The 16,911-nt window shown below is 44.3% G+C and overlaps 1 protein-coding gene across 2 annotated transcripts in view; it reads right to left on the bottom strand.

Annotated features, from left to right (window-relative positions):
* Positions 1-16,911, bottom strand: part of agmo (alkylglycerol monooxygenase) — a 39,763-nt gene that overhangs the window by 16,112 nt on the left and 6,740 nt on the right. For both annotated transcript variants that reach the window (XM_034611397.1, XM_034611396.1), the window contains exons 4-10: positions 8,575-8,678; positions 7,765-7,860; positions 5,347-5,413; positions 4,959-5,024; positions 3,675-3,754; positions 3,161-3,295; positions 1,237-1,353 (exon numbers count right to left, since the gene is read on the bottom strand). In XM_034611397.1, coding sequence (XP_034467288.1) covers positions 1,237-1,353; positions 3,161-3,295; positions 3,675-3,754; positions 4,959-5,024; positions 5,347-5,413; positions 7,765-7,860; positions 8,575-8,678 — 665 coding nt within the window. The remainder of the gene's footprint in view (positions 1-1,236; positions 1,354-3,160; positions 3,296-3,674; positions 3,755-4,958; positions 5,025-5,346; positions 5,414-7,764; positions 7,861-8,574; positions 8,679-16,911) is intronic.

Here is a 16,911-nt window from a genome sequence, read left to right as displayed (position 1 = left end):
CGTGGACACATTTGAAGTTATTTACATGCTTGTCAAACCTGATCTTCTTTATTATGTTAATATGGGAACGAGGAGTCCAGGTGTTGTTTAAATGATGTTTCTTGTCGCTCTTTGTGCCTTTAAATTGCATCTTATATCCTCAAGTCCTTCTTCTACATGAAAACATTTACGTAAAGCCGTTCTGAGAGGAGCAGTCATCACTTGGTCAATTTCCCTCTCTGCCTCTAATAGTAACTGTTCAGGAAACCTATAATAAAACCTACATGTTGGCCCCCGGCTGATGATGTAATTGAAGAGTAGCCTCACTTGTTTGAAATAACCATGTTTTCATGAATTAACGCAAAGCCCATAAATTGTCCGGCAGCGTATCATCAATTGTCAAGCTAAATAAGTGGCTAGCAAACATGTGGGTATAAATATAAAACGGCAACGTGATTTATTGTCGGGCCGGACAGCTCACTTTGTTATTTTCCCTCCAAGTCCTGATTGCTGCATCCTGAAGGCTATTTGGGTTGGGAAACGGTTGACTCGACAATTAAGGCGTTTGTGTTCACTGCTGGACCACCAGCTGGTGTTTCATTCGCCAAGAGGGAGGGGAGCCCTCCACCCTGGAAGGGAGGTGCGTGTGTTTGCATGTGAATGTGTGTGTGAGAGGGGGGGGGGGGGGACCACAACTGAAGGAGCACCACGAAGGTAGTGATCACAAAAAAAAGACAGGCCGTTTTTATTTGGGAGTTTGAAGGGGCTGGGCGTGACGGCACTTTTTGGCTAACCAAAACTATGCCTGGGGAACAACGCCTTCCAAAGATAACTGCCGAGGAGACCTGCTTCTCTCCGTCTTTTTTTTGTCCGGAGGAGGAGGAATGGGGGTCCTTTGGCTCGTGGAGTGGAAAATAATAGACAAAGGTTGTTCTAAAGGGGAATGCCGATCAGTCATTCTGTCATGATGGGAGACAGAACTGGTCTTTTCCTGCCGGCTAAGTAGAGGACTCTGCCCGAGCGTGGAGCCGCCACAACAAACTGCATAATTGGGTGAAATAATGTTGGCAAACAAACACGCAGCACTCAGCCTTAAATTAAGAGCCCGGGACCACCTTGTCATATGTTATATGAGGGATTACAGGAGCCTAAACATCGAGGCAGCGTGTGAGCAGACTGAAGTCACCAGCTTCTTCAGGTCTTTTCGGGAATTAGAGAAGTCAACGTGATCACATTTTTCAGTTTTATGACACGTACCGTCTTGTTTTCAAACAGATCGTGGTAACTCCGCAGCACGAGCAGGAAATGAACGACCACATAAACTTGTAGAAGCAGCGACCAGCTGCGGCTGTGGGGAACTTCCTTTCCAGTTACCTGCACAGGGAAAAACAAATAAAGTTTAATTCCCCTAATCCCTAATTTTCTGGCCGGATTCTCACTGCGGATGACGTGCGGTGAAACTTCGTGTTTAAAGAGAGATTTTACAGAACAGTGCAGTGAGAAGAAGAACAATGTGTTCCCTGCATAGACTGTAAATAAAGATGGACGACGCCCTGTTTTATAGCATCAAATAACTCATTAAAATCAAACTTGTCATAAACCATCTTAGTGAAAAATCTATTTCAGTTTGACCCGTGTCCCGTTAACAGACGTGGAGGAGGCAGGGTTAATGACCTGCACCGCAGCCAGCCACCAGGGGGCATCATGTCGTCCATCTTTATATCTCGTGCATGGTTTTGTGTGTGAGACCAGAATTAAACTAATAATCAAAAGACCTTGTATTTGTATAATGTAAATACAAAGAGTCAACAGAATAAATAACACAGGTCTTGTGGTTATCCGACATTTTAATGAAGAGCTGTTACATATTAGATCTTTAACAAGGAGGCAGATAAGAGGAAAAAACACAAAACCACTTGAAAACAACACTGAGTCAGTGTGAGTGTCTGGACCTTTAAAAAAGGAAAATCTAAACTAATAAAAATCACGGACAGAAACTTTGTCGGCCAAGTGCTGAAGCCAAAACAGCCTCAAATTTGTCTTACGACCTTTTCCCACTTCTAAAATCCTGGTGCAAATTATCTTGTTGTGTTCCATCTACAAAGTCGTCCAGGATTTATTGTGTGTAGCGGTTTCCCCCCGAAACACTGAGGAACATATGAGTCTCTCTGTTCGAGCTCCCTGACTCATTTGTCCTCTTCGCGTCTGCATCTGCATCCAAACGATAACTGATTAGGCCTCCGGGCTTCGTGTTGAAACCGCCGTCCTCTTTTGGGAATGAATTACAGAAAAAGAGAAACTGGCCAATCACAGATTCCTGTGTCTCAATCTGGGGGTTTCCCAGGATTCTGAGGATCCAAACCACCACATGTGGGTTCCCCCCCCCCCCCACCCCCCCCCTCCCCTTCCCTGCATCCCATCCCCAACCCTGTAGGTATTCCAGCCTGCTGCTCTGCTTAATCTCACAGAGCTGAAACACGTTCAACCCTCTCTCCTCCTTTCACTCCCCTCGCTTTGCTTCCTCTCTCTCCCTCACCGGCAGAAATCAATGAGCAGACGTCGACGTGAAGCCCTTTCAAGATATTTCAGTTCAAATCCCAGCTCGGGCCGTGTTTAGAATCACCCCGCTGGGTTTAAGGGGCCAATTTAATCACAAAGGCAAAGGGTTAGAGTTAGAGTTAGCTTTGCTTTTCTTTTTTTTCTAAGTGTGAAGCCCGAACGAGCGAAATATGTGACACCATCAGCGTTATTTCAAAGCTAACCACCGGAGAGTTCAACTGGAGCCTGTGTTTCTCTCTGCACACACACACACGCACACGCACACACGCACACACACACACACACACACACACACACACACACACACACACACACACACACACACACACACACACACACACACACACTGCATGCGGTTTTAATCCCGCAGACTGCATTTAAAAGACGGTGAAAATGAACTTTTTTGTGTTTCCCCCTACAAAGGCTTTACAGCTTCATATTTGATGTGGCAGTTCCTTGTAAAACGTGTAGAATATGCGAATCCTTCAACGAGGAATGCTCTGCGTCATTTAGTCCCGTGTTCACAGTGCGTCACGTGATGGGTAATGACGCCTGACGACTTTATTATGAAAGTATGCCACCTTCAGGAGCGACCGTGGAAATAGAGGCTTGTTTTACAGACCTTGGGATTGTCGGCGTAGTCTCCCAGACGAGATTTACCGGGTTTCCAGCTCGGGCCTTTGATGAAGGTTGACAGTTTGTCGCTGATGGTTTTGTACGTTTTGGACTTCTTCCACAAATACGAATAGTAGTGCAACTACAAGGGAGAGAGAAAAAGGGAAAAGCCAAAACGTCAATTCACATTCAAATGCTACATGGAACTGATCAGTGCTAATGAAGCCATAAGTGTGACAATCAATCCCGAGTATAAATGTTTCTGCTTTCATTGGACAGGACGTCGTTCACGCTGCGCTCTGCCAACAGCGAGGGCAGCGGAAATAATCACAACATCCAGCTCCTCGCCGTTTGGTTTTATTGGCGCCCTCCACCTCGGCCGGGCAGCGTGTTTGGAGTGGAGTGATAATGTTATGGTTACAACACGGCCACTCAGCCAACAAAGGAAACATGAGCTCACCTCTCATCTACTGGAAGTGTTTACACGCCGATGCCCGGCCGGTGGCCAACGACAGACTAACCTGAACGTAGACGATTTCAAATGTTTTGATCGGGTACACCAGGCCGTACACCACTTTCTCCTCCTCTGGAGCAAAGGTACCTGCAGAAAACACGTACAGATTTACATTTTAAAAACAAATATCATGAATAAATACATAAAAAGTAAACCAGTAGCTTTCGTATAATAGTCTAACTTTACACCTACTGTATATCTGTAATTGTTCAGTGTACACATCCAGTTATATAGTCGGTGCACTGTCCCTATTTTTAGGGAACTACAGAGCAAATTCAGAGGTTTACAAGAAAAGCCAAAGGTTTAAACCCTCGAGTTGTTTTTATTTTATGTCTCTTATCTGCTTCAGAGGCAGAGAAATAAAGCTTTTGGAGTTTTGTGGTTTTTCAGAACAATGTTCATAGGTTTTATCGGGCACTTTAGATTTTAAAGGAGATTTACCAAACTTCTGTGAGGCCAACAAAACTTCAAACTTATGAAAACAATCTAAAACGTGCTCCTTGACAGAATTAAAAACCCTTTGAGATCACAGGATCAAACTCTTAAAAGTGTTTGTAGCTACTGAGCTAAAATAAATGTCTCAGGGAACTTTAGGTCAAAGTTAACCTCAAGATTCAGTCTGTTACCTCTCACAGTCGAAAATTGCTGAGTCGAGTAAAACAAGCTACAGGCAAACCTGCAGTTTACAGAGTCAGTGTTTCCCTTCATGTCGACGTAATAAATGGTGATACCACAACTTTTGGTTTCCATTAAATAGCGGGTAATGAGAGGGCAGTCCTCACAGACACCAGAGCAGATTCTATATGATCCTATAACTTCTCACAACCTTAAATGTTATGCAGTCACCGGTTCAAGTGCTAAATCTAATGTGACAGTAAATCAACATGTCAATTACCGTGACAACAAATAAAAGCAAATCTAAAATTAATTTGGCTATGAAAGTACTTTTTAGTCCAATTCGCTAACATGGAGGAGGCCGGGTTTCTGACCAATACTCCAGCCAGCCACCAGGGGGCGATAAGGATGTTTTGTCATTTATATACAGTCTATGTTAAACAAAGGAAAATTAAGAGTTTGTATGTTAGAATTGTTTGTATTTAGTATTGACTGACTCCTACTGTCTGGTGCAGGTATTGCGGTTTCAATAATTTCGGTACTGATCCGATCGTCCCTACCTAGCATAGTAATTCTCGCACAAAATATTTTAACGGTCACAATGAGCAGTAACTGATTTGGAGACTTTGAAAAAAAGCCCACAAAAAGAAAATAGAAGCTAATTACGAAATCTTACCGAACAATCTGTCCCACACGATCAGAATTCCTCCGTAGTTCTTGTCAATACAGTAAAGGTTCCTCCCTGTTGAGAGAAATGTTGGTGAGGTTACCACAGACATTTTTTATAAACACAGAAATCCTTGGACCCAAATGCTCCGGTTCATTCCAGCATCTCCTGTTTTCCCACGACCAAGCGGTCGAACCTGCCAACAAAGATACCGACTGGACCAAATTAAACACGACCACAAATAACCAGGTTCCAACGCGGCCGAACATCGAGCTCTTGGCCTCGTCATGGTCGTGGGGATACATAAAAGCTTAGTCCTGGAAATCCTGGCAGTAAAACATGATCAAATAGGAGGATTAGATTGTCACGTTCATTTATGAAGCATGGCGTCTCTCACCGTGATGAACTCGGTGGTGTTTGGGTGTGTTGAAGATCCACTCCAGAGGTCCAAGGTCACTGATGAGCTGAAGGACATGATGCACAGAACATGCACATTAAATCTAATCGCAATAATCTGATTAATTTCTGGTATTAAAGTAAATAAAAGTGATTAAATAAACATTAAACATGACAAAAATGAGCTGTCAACACATAGTTGATGTAAAACAATGCAACACACAACTCAAAGGATATTGTGATAATAATCTGATCGATGCACTGCACCGTGTCACATCCCATAATAGAACAGTTTCATCCACTGGGGAGCATGAACATCATCAGTAAACACCAGGGCAGTCTGTGGTAGTAAGAGATCGTTCAGGTGGTCACCAAAAATTACAATTTAACCCCCGATGTGCATGAAAAGCAAAATTCTGCACATCTCATTTATATTGGAATTATATTTTTGGGGATGATGAAACTTTTTTGGGGGGAAAATGACAATTTTTCCTGAAACAAAGCAAAAGAAAGACACAAACTTCTGGATCCACCTCTTTAATCCCCATCTAAAGTTAATGGGAAATAACATTTTGCAGATTTTGCTTATTTCCTGCTAATAAGTAAACAAACAAACAAACACACAGACACAAAGGAAATCATACCTTCATTGGTTATTATGGGAATAACTTTAGGAAAGATGCATTATGGGATACCTATCCTGTATAACTGTGGTGAGCTGGTTAATTCTTTTACTGATTTTTAAAAATTGTTTATTTAATCACAGCAGGACGGTGGTGGGAGTGATGAGAACTTCTGGGAGTGGACATGTGAACACTGTCGATAACGATTGAACCTCTAAACACACACAGAGGAGACATGCACACGGACGTTCTGCAAAATAAAACTCACATGAATCATTTACTTCTCATCCACCAGATGCAGCTCTAGAGGTCACCGGGGTCACGCTGAGCATATTTCACACACTTCCAAGTTTCTCTCTCGGCCGCGTCGCAGATATCTTGACGTTTCCCATCGATCCCACTGACCCCCTTAATCTGGAGAAACGTGCGCGGCTGCACAGGATTTCTCTGTGATTCATTATTTCCATGTAATGGCTGCGTCTGGCAGTGGAGCCTGAGAGTTTTTATATTGAATGAGAAGGGGTCTGCGCCACTTCACTACGGCTGCAGAGAAGAGTGCGCCAATAAATTACATGACATCAAAAAAAAAAAAAGAAACAGAAAAACGTAAAGCCCATAAAGGAGGCATAAATTACATCCCCTCAGAAAATCGTGAGTATTATGACTGTTCTCACTAATAGTGCACTAAAAGATGGAGGGCGTTCCAAATCCATTCATTCCCTCTAACGATCGCTGGGATTGTAAAAGTGATACTCCCAGTCACTTTAAAGGCAGACAGAGCGCTCATGCTTCTGTTTGGAATATTTCATAAAATCTCATTATTTTTTATTGAATACAGGTTCCACTGCAACACCGGGTCTACAAAGGCTCGGCCCAGCAGACGGATTAGTATTGGCACGGGGGGGGGGGGGGATAACTTTACAGACTTTTCTCTCTGGCCAGAGAAACTGTGCAGAGCGAATGGAAGAGTGAGTTCACACAGGACTGGAGCTGGAGGCTGATTCACATCTTTCATGTTCTACACATTCAAAAACCTAGTTTTTAAAGACCCTGAAAATAACTTGTGATTGATTGTTTTTATATTTTTATCATTTATCTGTAAAATTACAAAAACTCAGACCCACAGTGATGTTTTCTTCTGTCAAAAAACCTCTTTGGCTTAGATGTATTTATTAGGTTGTTATGATTTATCTTTAAATCATTAATTGTTCATCTTTTATTTGATCACCCGTTAATCTTTAAATATTTCCAAAATGTTTCATGACTCAAAATGTAGTTTTTTCTTTATTTCCCCTCATATTTCTTTTACCACATAACTTTCTTTATTTTACCGACACCACTTAGTATCATGGTTTTGTTGTGTTATTTTATATAATAACTATTTCTCTAGGTTCATGTGTTTTCATAGGATGTTTTTTTAATTAGCATCCTGTATTTATGAATCCACATGTCCCAAAAGTTGTTTTCAGAGAACTAAAATTAACAATAAAAGCTAAACAGCATTAAATATCTACTATTAACCTATCAAATATCTTTATTATATCTAGAATGGGATGAAGATGCCACTGGGAGGTAAAATAAACTAGAAGAGGACATGATGCCTGAGCCTCACACACTCCTTCACCTTCTCTCATCAGGAGCTACTGTGTGTGTGACTGTGTGTGTGACTGTGTGTGTGATTGTGTGTGTGACTGTGTGTGTGACTGTGTGTGTGACTGTGTGTGTGACTGTGTGTGTGACTGTGTTGAACCCAGTCACACACACTCAGACACACTGAATCGTTCAGTGATGGTTACCTCCGTGTGGATCCAGTACTGGTAGAGCAGGTTTAACTGGATGTGAACAGCGAAGATTGACGGAGGAACAGCCAGGGCCATGGGCATGTAGAAGATCTGAGGAGAGGAGGGGGGGGGGGGGGTAATTCATTTAATACACACCAGACATAAATAAGACGTCTTCACAGCAGCTTGGTGTGAAACTCACACCAAAGTAAACTTCTGTTATCCTCTTTTGATCACATAAATATAACATAAGGACAGTTTTCAGCCCAGTGTTTTCTTTGATACGAGTATTAGAAATAAAGTTGTAATTGTAGGTTCAACTTTATTCTTGAAATCTCAAGACTTTTTTTCCTGCGTCATAATAAACAAACTTTGAGGTTCAAACGTTTCCTACACATTCAAGTATAAGAACTGAAACAAACATTGTGAGTCCTCTCATCTCTACTGAAGACGTAAATCTTAATAACATTTAGTTTTATTTCTTATTGAGGCCAAATCGTTTCATAAACAGTTGGGCAATAACAATTTTAGAAACAATATCCAACACAGGATTTGTAGTACATTTGTTGGAGACTATTTTCAGTCGTGGTTGAAGGAACGTGGTTCTGTAGTGAGTATTTGGAATAGATGCTGTGTCTGGGATTAAATTCCCATACTTATTTTTAATCAAGGAACTCAGTGACTTGTTAATAATGTTTGTTTTATAGTTTTGGGCAACAACGGTTCTCTGGCACTGAGGAATAAAAAACGTCAGCTAGTCGGATAAATGAGTTTCGATTAATAAATGTGATTCCTTATCCTTGAACAGAAAGAATGAGACGTTACCCATGACGCGAGCTGCTGGGTGAGGGACTGTCTGAGGGCGGTGGCGAGGTTGTAGTGCTCTGAACTGTGGTGAACCTGGTGAGCAGCCCACAGGATGGCCACCTCTGCACAAACACACGCACAAGCAGCATTAAAAGAGTGCAAGGGTCCAGATCTGATGAGATGTTATCACTTCATCCACCTTCTCACGACTGCAGCAGGCGTGGAGCCGTGCACGCACACATCCAGCGCACGCCTTGAAACGCTCACACACACATTTCGGCCGCTTCCACATCACCACCGCCGGTGATTTATCTCAACAATCAACCCTGCTTCTCCCCAAGATCAGTAACTGGACACCTTCACGCCCCAGAAGGAGCCATTTTGCTCCTGCTCCTGGCCGCCGGCCGTCATGAAAAACCCGAGGCTGGAGTTTAGCTGGCCACAGGGGGGTGTGGGGGGGGGGGGTGTTGGAGCTATTATGACGGCGGGTTTTCGGGTGCAGCTGGTTAACGTCCAGCCCGGTGTCCCAGAGCTCCAGTTTACATTCCTCCACTGTGTTGTGATACTTGCTACATTAATATCTGTGTTACACTTCATTTTAACATCCAAAGGGAACATGCTTGTTAAGTTTCACTGGATCTCCGGGCCGTTTCCGGACCACCCCGCCTGGCCTGTGCTTTTTGGCACCTCGCGTCCGCTCTGGCTTCTGCAGCCGAACAAGAACCGACTGTATCCCTCGAATATTACAGGACCACAAAAGCCCAGAGTGTTGTGTTCTTTGTAATAAAAGCAGCGCAGGTTATTACGTGAAGGTGAAGTTTCGACTTGATGTGTGATGGGATTTGTCATTAAGAGATCAATTATCTAACAATTAAACTTGAATTCAAAAAAAGAAGATGTGTGGTATGTTAGCTCTGGTGCTTTTATTTCTTGCCGCAAAGAGTTTTGATACTAAGTCAAGAAACAAGATGTAAGTTAAGATGTTTCCCTGGATCCAGTTTTGTGCTAAGCTAAACTTGCCGTCTTGAACTCAACCTGAGTTTTCCCTGAACCTCTTGGTTATCGCTTATTTCCTAAATTACAGCCCCGTGACCAATATGATCAGAACCTGAATATGGTTTTAAAGGTTTTGTCCGAACTCGGCTCATCTCATTAAGTCTCGACGGGCTTGGGTCATGAATCCACATTCTTGTGCATGTACACTCACTCCTCCCTTCTTTTTTTGAGAAATCATCGACAAACCACGTCTCAAACTCCTCCTCTCTCATCGTTTAATAAGCGAGCTGCATCGCGGCCAGCAGTCGTAAAGACCCAGTGGGTCGAAGGTCGACCGCACCTGAACAAACACACAGCTGAGAAGAGGAGGTGAGCGCTGTGTGAGCGGAGGAGCGCCCGCGATCTGTCCAAATGTTTTCCAATCGGAGACACTGAGGTGGAATTCCTTCTCTATTCGGGGGAAACCCGGAGGAGCTGAGGAGTGAAAACCACCACACCTCACTTATTTAACAGGGTTATTGCTGGATTGCAGCAGGTGTGAGAGAGTAAACGTCACGGGGGGGGGTGTTTTCGGACGTGTCGCACACAGCGGTAAGCGGTGTACGTTGGATGGGGTCGAAATAGAAGCAACAGGATTTTATTTCATACTTTATTTGCCCTCTCAACACAACTGCCAGTCAGTTAGGAGAGGAAACAAGGAGACGAGAGAGGAGAGGTCAAAAACTAATGTTATGACGCTCCTCCCGCTTTGCACCACGGGGGATTCAGAGATGAACTGCCCTGCGAGGAACCACATTCAGAGGATAATCCAGCCTTTGTTTGATTCCAACTGCCTGAGTCCTTCAGCGTTTCTCCGCTCGCTGCAGTGGAGCTTGGCAGGGTCCAGGACTAAGGGCGGTGAAGATTGATGCTGGTTGTCACTGATAGGAAGTAGGAACTGCTAGGCTTCACTGGAAGCCCATGTCCTCATCTCGAAACTCGGCGGGACGCTGCATAGTTTGGCAGGGCCTATTCAGGAGGGAAGCCCCGTTAATGGTGAGAACCAGTGCCACAGAGTCTCCGTGTTCCCAGCAAGAGCAGAGAGAAACGTCTGGCCTCCAGCGAGCCTCCACTCCGCCGGAGGAACAAGGAGCTGACGGACAGTTAGGCACCGGGCGGCTCCGTCACCGACTGGTGCTCCCGACGTGTCTGAGGAGAGGTCGCTCCTTCCTGCTTCTGTTCCACTGTACAATCAGCTGTGATCCGGCTACACCACAAGCTGGTGTGTCTCATCTAAATCGTACAAATCATTGTTTTCTTTACTCTAGAATGAGCCCTTTATATTTAAATACTTTATATTTAAAAACTCTTCGGGAGCTAGTCCTCTCTCTGTTTTTTACAGTAGCCCAAATAAACCTTTCCTGAGTTTTCCTGATGTTATTTTCCTCTAGTGAAACACACCATCAGGTATCAAACCCTCCAGCCACAGTAAAGTACGTTACAGCCACAGTGTTCAGTGCATTACAGAGAAGAAGTGGCAGCGCGGTGATGTAATCGTCTACATTTCTCTAAATTGAGTTGTTGAATTATATCATGACACATAATCAGGGCCTATATGTCATAATCAGTCAGAGTTCGACTTTAACAACGCGCACCTCCTCCCCGTCAGCAGCGGCACTTACATAAGTCACATAAACGCAAGAACCCAGGTCCTGTTGAGCCTCGTAAATCCAGCTCCATTATGAGCCATGCATGCAGTAAAGCGCCAACAATTATCAAACTGCACTTTGAATAATGCTGCCGTGAAAAGAACGTGTGACTGGACAAGAGGAAAATAAGCAACGTGTGTAGAAGGAGATTCAAATCAACTGGTGTACCACTCAAACCTTGTGAAAGGCTTTTACAGTTACATCAATCAGCCGCTTCAATCATCACCCTCAGCGACAGAGTCCTGGCACTAACAGGCCGCGTCCTTCATGTGCAGCCCTCCGAGTGGTGGGCTGCCCCGTCACTCACGGAGCTAATGGGCTGTGAACGGCCCTCCAGTGTTTGGACTGGTGGGCTCTTGGATGGGATGCCAACCCAAACAGCGAGCGCTGGACTCGGCGGGACGGTCGGCCAACTCCCCTCCACCGCTGCCATACTTCATGCTGTCCACACGGCTCAGTCACACACACTAAACTAAACACACTAACGCCGGTCAGGGCCACTTACAGCTCCCGCACGGAGGGGGCGAACACCAGAGAGTAGAAAGTGACGGGCGAGGTAAGATCTCATATTGTTTTCAGCCCATTTCCATTTGCTAGTTGGTCGGTATGTTTGTTTTGTTTGATTGTGAGCGTGATTACACAAAAACATCGGAATAGATTTCCATAAAACTTGGAAAAGGGGGGTGTGGTTTGGGTCCTAGAAGAACTCATTCACATTTGGTGCCGATTCAGGGATTTTCTATATAAATAAATTCTACTCCAATCTCAAATATTGTTGTTTAAAATCACTAAAATCTAAATAAGTTTACTTTTCCCTCTCTTTACTGCTCAGATGCAAACAGATGATGTTTTAGTTAAGATATTACTTCGTAGAGGTTTTCAAACAGACAAAATACAGAAACTCAAAAATCCATGAAGAAACTAAAAGGAACTAAATTAGGCCAAAGACCCAAAACGAAAAACATACGACTCTTTCAGTTCGTTTGTTTCATTTCTCGAAATCCCCTAAAATATCCACCATAATCCTGCATCTGTCACAGTTACACGAAAAATAATAAAAGGGTAAAATCTAATACATGGTTATTTTCTATGACCATAAATGTGGGGATTTTCTTTCACAGCCAGTCTGTTGCATTTCTTGCACATCTACGAGATCTCTCAGACTGAAACCCTGAACAAAAAGCTTTCTCCCTGAAACCTCCAACACTCCACATGCGAGGCTTCTCCTTCATCCGTCACGTTCACACATCAGCGGCGCTTCGTCCTCAGCAGCGTCAGCAGTCGTCTGTCACCACTGTTGACAGAGGGAAGTCTGTCCGTCCAGCGAGAGGAGCACACGAGGGCAGCAGACAGCCGGACTGTGGCCTCTGCTGAGCTCAGCGTCCCCCTCCACCATCATAACACTCTCCTCTTTTCTACACTTTCTTTAAGTGCTCCACACACAGGCCCTGTGGACATTCTCCCTCCGCGAGGACTGAGTTCAATCAGACCAGACGCTCTCTCAGTAGACGTCCCCCTTTTGTCTCTTTCATCGCACACAGCCGACGGAGAGTGTGAGCTCAGTGACCTATACATCACTGTTGATGTTATCTCTGCCTCCCATGAGGCCTTTCACTCGCGCTCTGCTGCTGCCGTGTGCGAGACCCCCACATCCTGACCAGACCGTACCGACACAACCAGCGCACCGAGCGGGGGCCCCGGATTCTTTTGTCAACCCCGCAAAAACCTGCAACCACGCCAGGAACTCGCCGTCAGAGCAAAGATTTATGGAGCCCCCTGCGCCCCTCCGCCCCCCCACACAGCCAGGAGGAGCTCCTCTTTAAACAATAACATCCACATCAGCTGCGTCTGCTCGGGAATGGAGGACACGCAGAGGAGTGCTGAGCACATCTGTTTGACTTAACAACTGCTGCTGTCTGCAGGAGGGAAGGGAGGAGTGTGCACGAGGTGCGAGCTGCAGAGGATGTGGTGAGGTGGCAAGTGATCGGGAGCAGGAAGAGGCAGAAAGTAGAGATGGACGCTGCAGGGGAGGAGAAGACACTGGACCCAGAGGAGACGTCTGCAACTTTACACTGTTTATTTACTTGTTTAAGGAGAAATGTTGAGAAACAAATTGATTTTTTCGAATTTTGCATTTGAGGAATTAAGTCAAAACTTCCAGAGTCAACTTGAAATGTAGAGTTTTGGTTTAAAAGTGAATAAAAAGGGCGAAGATATCTATGTGCATCTCCTCTGCCGACCTTAACTCAAACAATGGCGTCTTTCTCCGTTTCCAACCAGATCAAATTGCCTTAATCTCCAACACCAGCAGCTGACTAACTTTCCACTAATATCAATACCTCAGTGTTCTGCCTCAACACTTCACATTAAAGGAGCAGTGACAGAATTTCTCGAGTGGACTCCCCGATGTCTCCTGAGCTATAAGTGTAACGCAGCGGCGGCAGCCCCCGGTGCGGTGAGACGACGGCAGCGTCACTCCATTACCTCACATATAATCAGAGTATGGACAGCTGACTGGCTGATTAATGGCTGCAGCCTGGCTGGCAGGCCTGGATATAGATGCTGCCCGAGACTAGAGCTGCTATTAGTGGTGCCGGCGATATGAGGTTAGAATAAACAGAATCAACAGGCCTGTCAACAACATGGCCGCATCTGAACCGGGTCGGCCTCCTGCTCCCCCAAAACCATCTGAGTTTTGAATATATTTAGTCTGTCTGACGGTGGGAGGGAGGGGGGGGGGCAGCAGGGGAAAGAACACGTGGGGTTTTTAGGAATTTGTTTTCGATTCCTGTTGGTCAGCAGGTTATTGAACTAGTGTGTTTAAAGATGGCCTTGATGCCCTTGAATTCAATAACCTGTGGTCAATGTTTATTCAGGGTCGTGTTATCTGAGGAATTAGAGCAGTTACACATCGTAGCATTCGGTCAATTTAAAACGTACATGTAAGAGCAGAGCGGACTGGAGCTTCAGTAGATCAGCCCTGGGACATCGAGGATGTTTAGAGGTAAACAAACACTTTGCTTGAGTCTGTGTGCACAAAGGTAATTCAAGTAGAATCTGTAGATTTCCCTAAAGATTAACCACGGCCGGCGTTTGTCTTCAGTCCACATGTTCAGTGAAAGGCCACAAACGCAGTCCGGTCACTGGGGTTGGCCACGAAACCCGCTGCCAATCAGACACCTGTTCCCACACAGCCGGCACCCGACACACAGGAAGATGTTGGTGCCTCATGTCGGTGCCTGACCCATCTACTGACATGGTTGCCCAGCTTACAGTCGAGTTAACATTACACTACAGAAAACATTAGTCGACACAATAACTAAAGCTAAAGCAGAGGGCGGGGAATCGAGAGCAGGGACCTGATTACTGCTACTGGGTCCCGGGAGCAACAGCTTGGTGGTGGTGAATCCACCAAGTTGCCTGTGACCCGAGAGAAGAAGAACTAGGAGGAAGGCAGGACAGACTAAAAGGTTCAGTGTGTAGAATATAGTGACATCTAGTGGTAAAGTGTCATGTTGCAGCTTCCAAACACGTCATAAAAACTCAAAAGGTTTAGTTTGTCCAGTCTGGGCTACTGTAAAAAACATGGCTGCCTCCGTAGAGAGGACCGGCTCCCGATGTAAATATAAAGTATTTAAATATAAAGAATCCCATTCTTGGGTTAAGAAAACAACAATTTGTACAATTTAGATGATTAAACACCAGTGAAAACATCACTGGGATTATTTTATATTCAACATCTGATCCCTTTCACCTAAATCTCACACACTGGACCTTTAATTTAGCACCTAGCGATGCATGGTTCGGTTCTGGCACCGGTACCGTTTCTCAAAGTGTTGATTTAGCAGCGGTATCAGAATAAACCGATACCAAACCTTGAGAGTCTCAGTCTTTTTTCTTACACTGAACAGAGAAGCTTGAATAAGATCCAGACCTAAACGCAGACTGGTGCAGCTCGCGTTCCTTCCAATCTGCTCGTATCTCCAAGATCCCAGTGTCTGGAGAGAGCAGAGCCGAGCAGTCACGTCTCGTCAGCGGAGGAGGCATCAGACGACAGGCCGCCTTTCAAAGTACTTTCCACTTAATTATCTTTTCGAGCTGTTCCTCTCATGTGGAAGTCACGAGAGGGAAACTAGGAAAAAAAAAACAGGGAGCCGTAAAAACTGGTCAAAGTGAAATTGATATTTTACACTCGGGCTAATAAGGGCTTGTATTCCCCAGCAGACCATGTCACTTGTGCCTCTTTCTGAAGTTTTCTGCAATATTTATAATATTTATAGCTCAAACGTCTTGACAACACGATTATAGATGCAGTATTTTCACTGGTCAGGGTGTAAAAGTGCACGATGATATGTGCAATAAAACAGACCCACCGAAGCATTTCTACATGATAATTTGACACTCATCAAACTGCTGAGAACTACCGTCTGGCCGCATCCTGCATACGTCTCATTCTTCGGTGCTTTATCGTGCAAAACGTCTCTTCCCACACATCGGAAAACATTTTGCTTGAACCTTGCTGTGGAACAAGCCCGAGGTCAAACTCCGGTTGACCGAGATGACCTTGGCTGACCAGAGTGAGGAGTGAGGACCTTGTCGTCTCTGTCCTGCGGTCGGAGCAGAGCCACGTTCCTTTGGTAACGAGGAACAAAAAAAAGAAAAAGGCTTCTGCATCCCGAGCGAGCGCAGCAGCCACAGAGCAGCGGACAATTATCTGTGACGCCACAATATTCCATGATAACAACCCCAACGGGCTGGGAGAGGAGGAAATGAAAGTGGAAACTTTCTTTTATTAACTGAGACATAAAAAGGATTCTGCAGTTTAGAGCATAAAAATAAATAAACCAGCATATGTACGAGTGTGAGTGTCAGTCCTGTAATATGCATCGTCAGACAACGAGGGCAGGAACACACATCGTTAAATCCTAACTCACTCCATATCACTCAGCAGACACGTTACCATGGTAATTCAAAGAAATAGTCCCACACACGGATCATCAGGGATTATCCTCGGCTCCTCGTGTGGAGTTTGATCAACGTGATTCAGTTTCACGGTGCTGATTCAAGGTTTGACTTAGATGTGACTTTGCATGAGACTCGTGACAGATCCCAAAAAACTGACCCATTTTCTCCGAAAAGGGAAAAGAGCAAGTTATTGATTTGGTTTGGTTTTCTTACAAAACAATGCTCTGAACGTTTTTTTATCGATATTAGTTCAGTAGTTTTTGCAGAATCCTGCAAAGTAACAAACCCCAATAAAAACACTAGATCTGTTTTTTCCTTTTGATGAAAAATGGATGAACTCACAAATTCCAAGACCCTAAATATTCACAAAAAATCCTCTGAGAAATCAACGACATGTGGAAATAAAATGCACAATGTTAAAGAAATTAAAGAAAAGATCCTGGATATGCACCAAAGTTTAATGGATTTGTTTCCTCACCAATAAAACATCCTTCCACTAAATTTTGCGGTAATACGTCCGGTACTATTTGTGCTTTTCATTATTTTAAGATGTTTTATTGACTCAACACTTTATCAAATTGAGAAAATATTCAGTAGATTCATTAATACTAAAAAATAATCATCAGTTATCTCTAGAACGATGTCTCTGGCTGTTAAGATACTTTACATGTTGATACATTTATTGTGTTATTGTGTTCCACAGAAT

Source organism: Hippoglossus hippoglossus, chromosome 16 (assembly GCF_009819705.1).
Source record: "Hippoglossus hippoglossus isolate fHipHip1 chromosome 16, fHipHip1.pri, whole genome shotgun sequence".
NCBI lineage: Eukaryota > Metazoa > Chordata > Actinopteri > Pleuronectiformes > Pleuronectidae > Hippoglossus > Hippoglossus hippoglossus.
The sequence above is the reverse complement of the archived record's forward strand: the minus strand, read 5'-3'. Positions and strand labels throughout refer to the sequence as shown.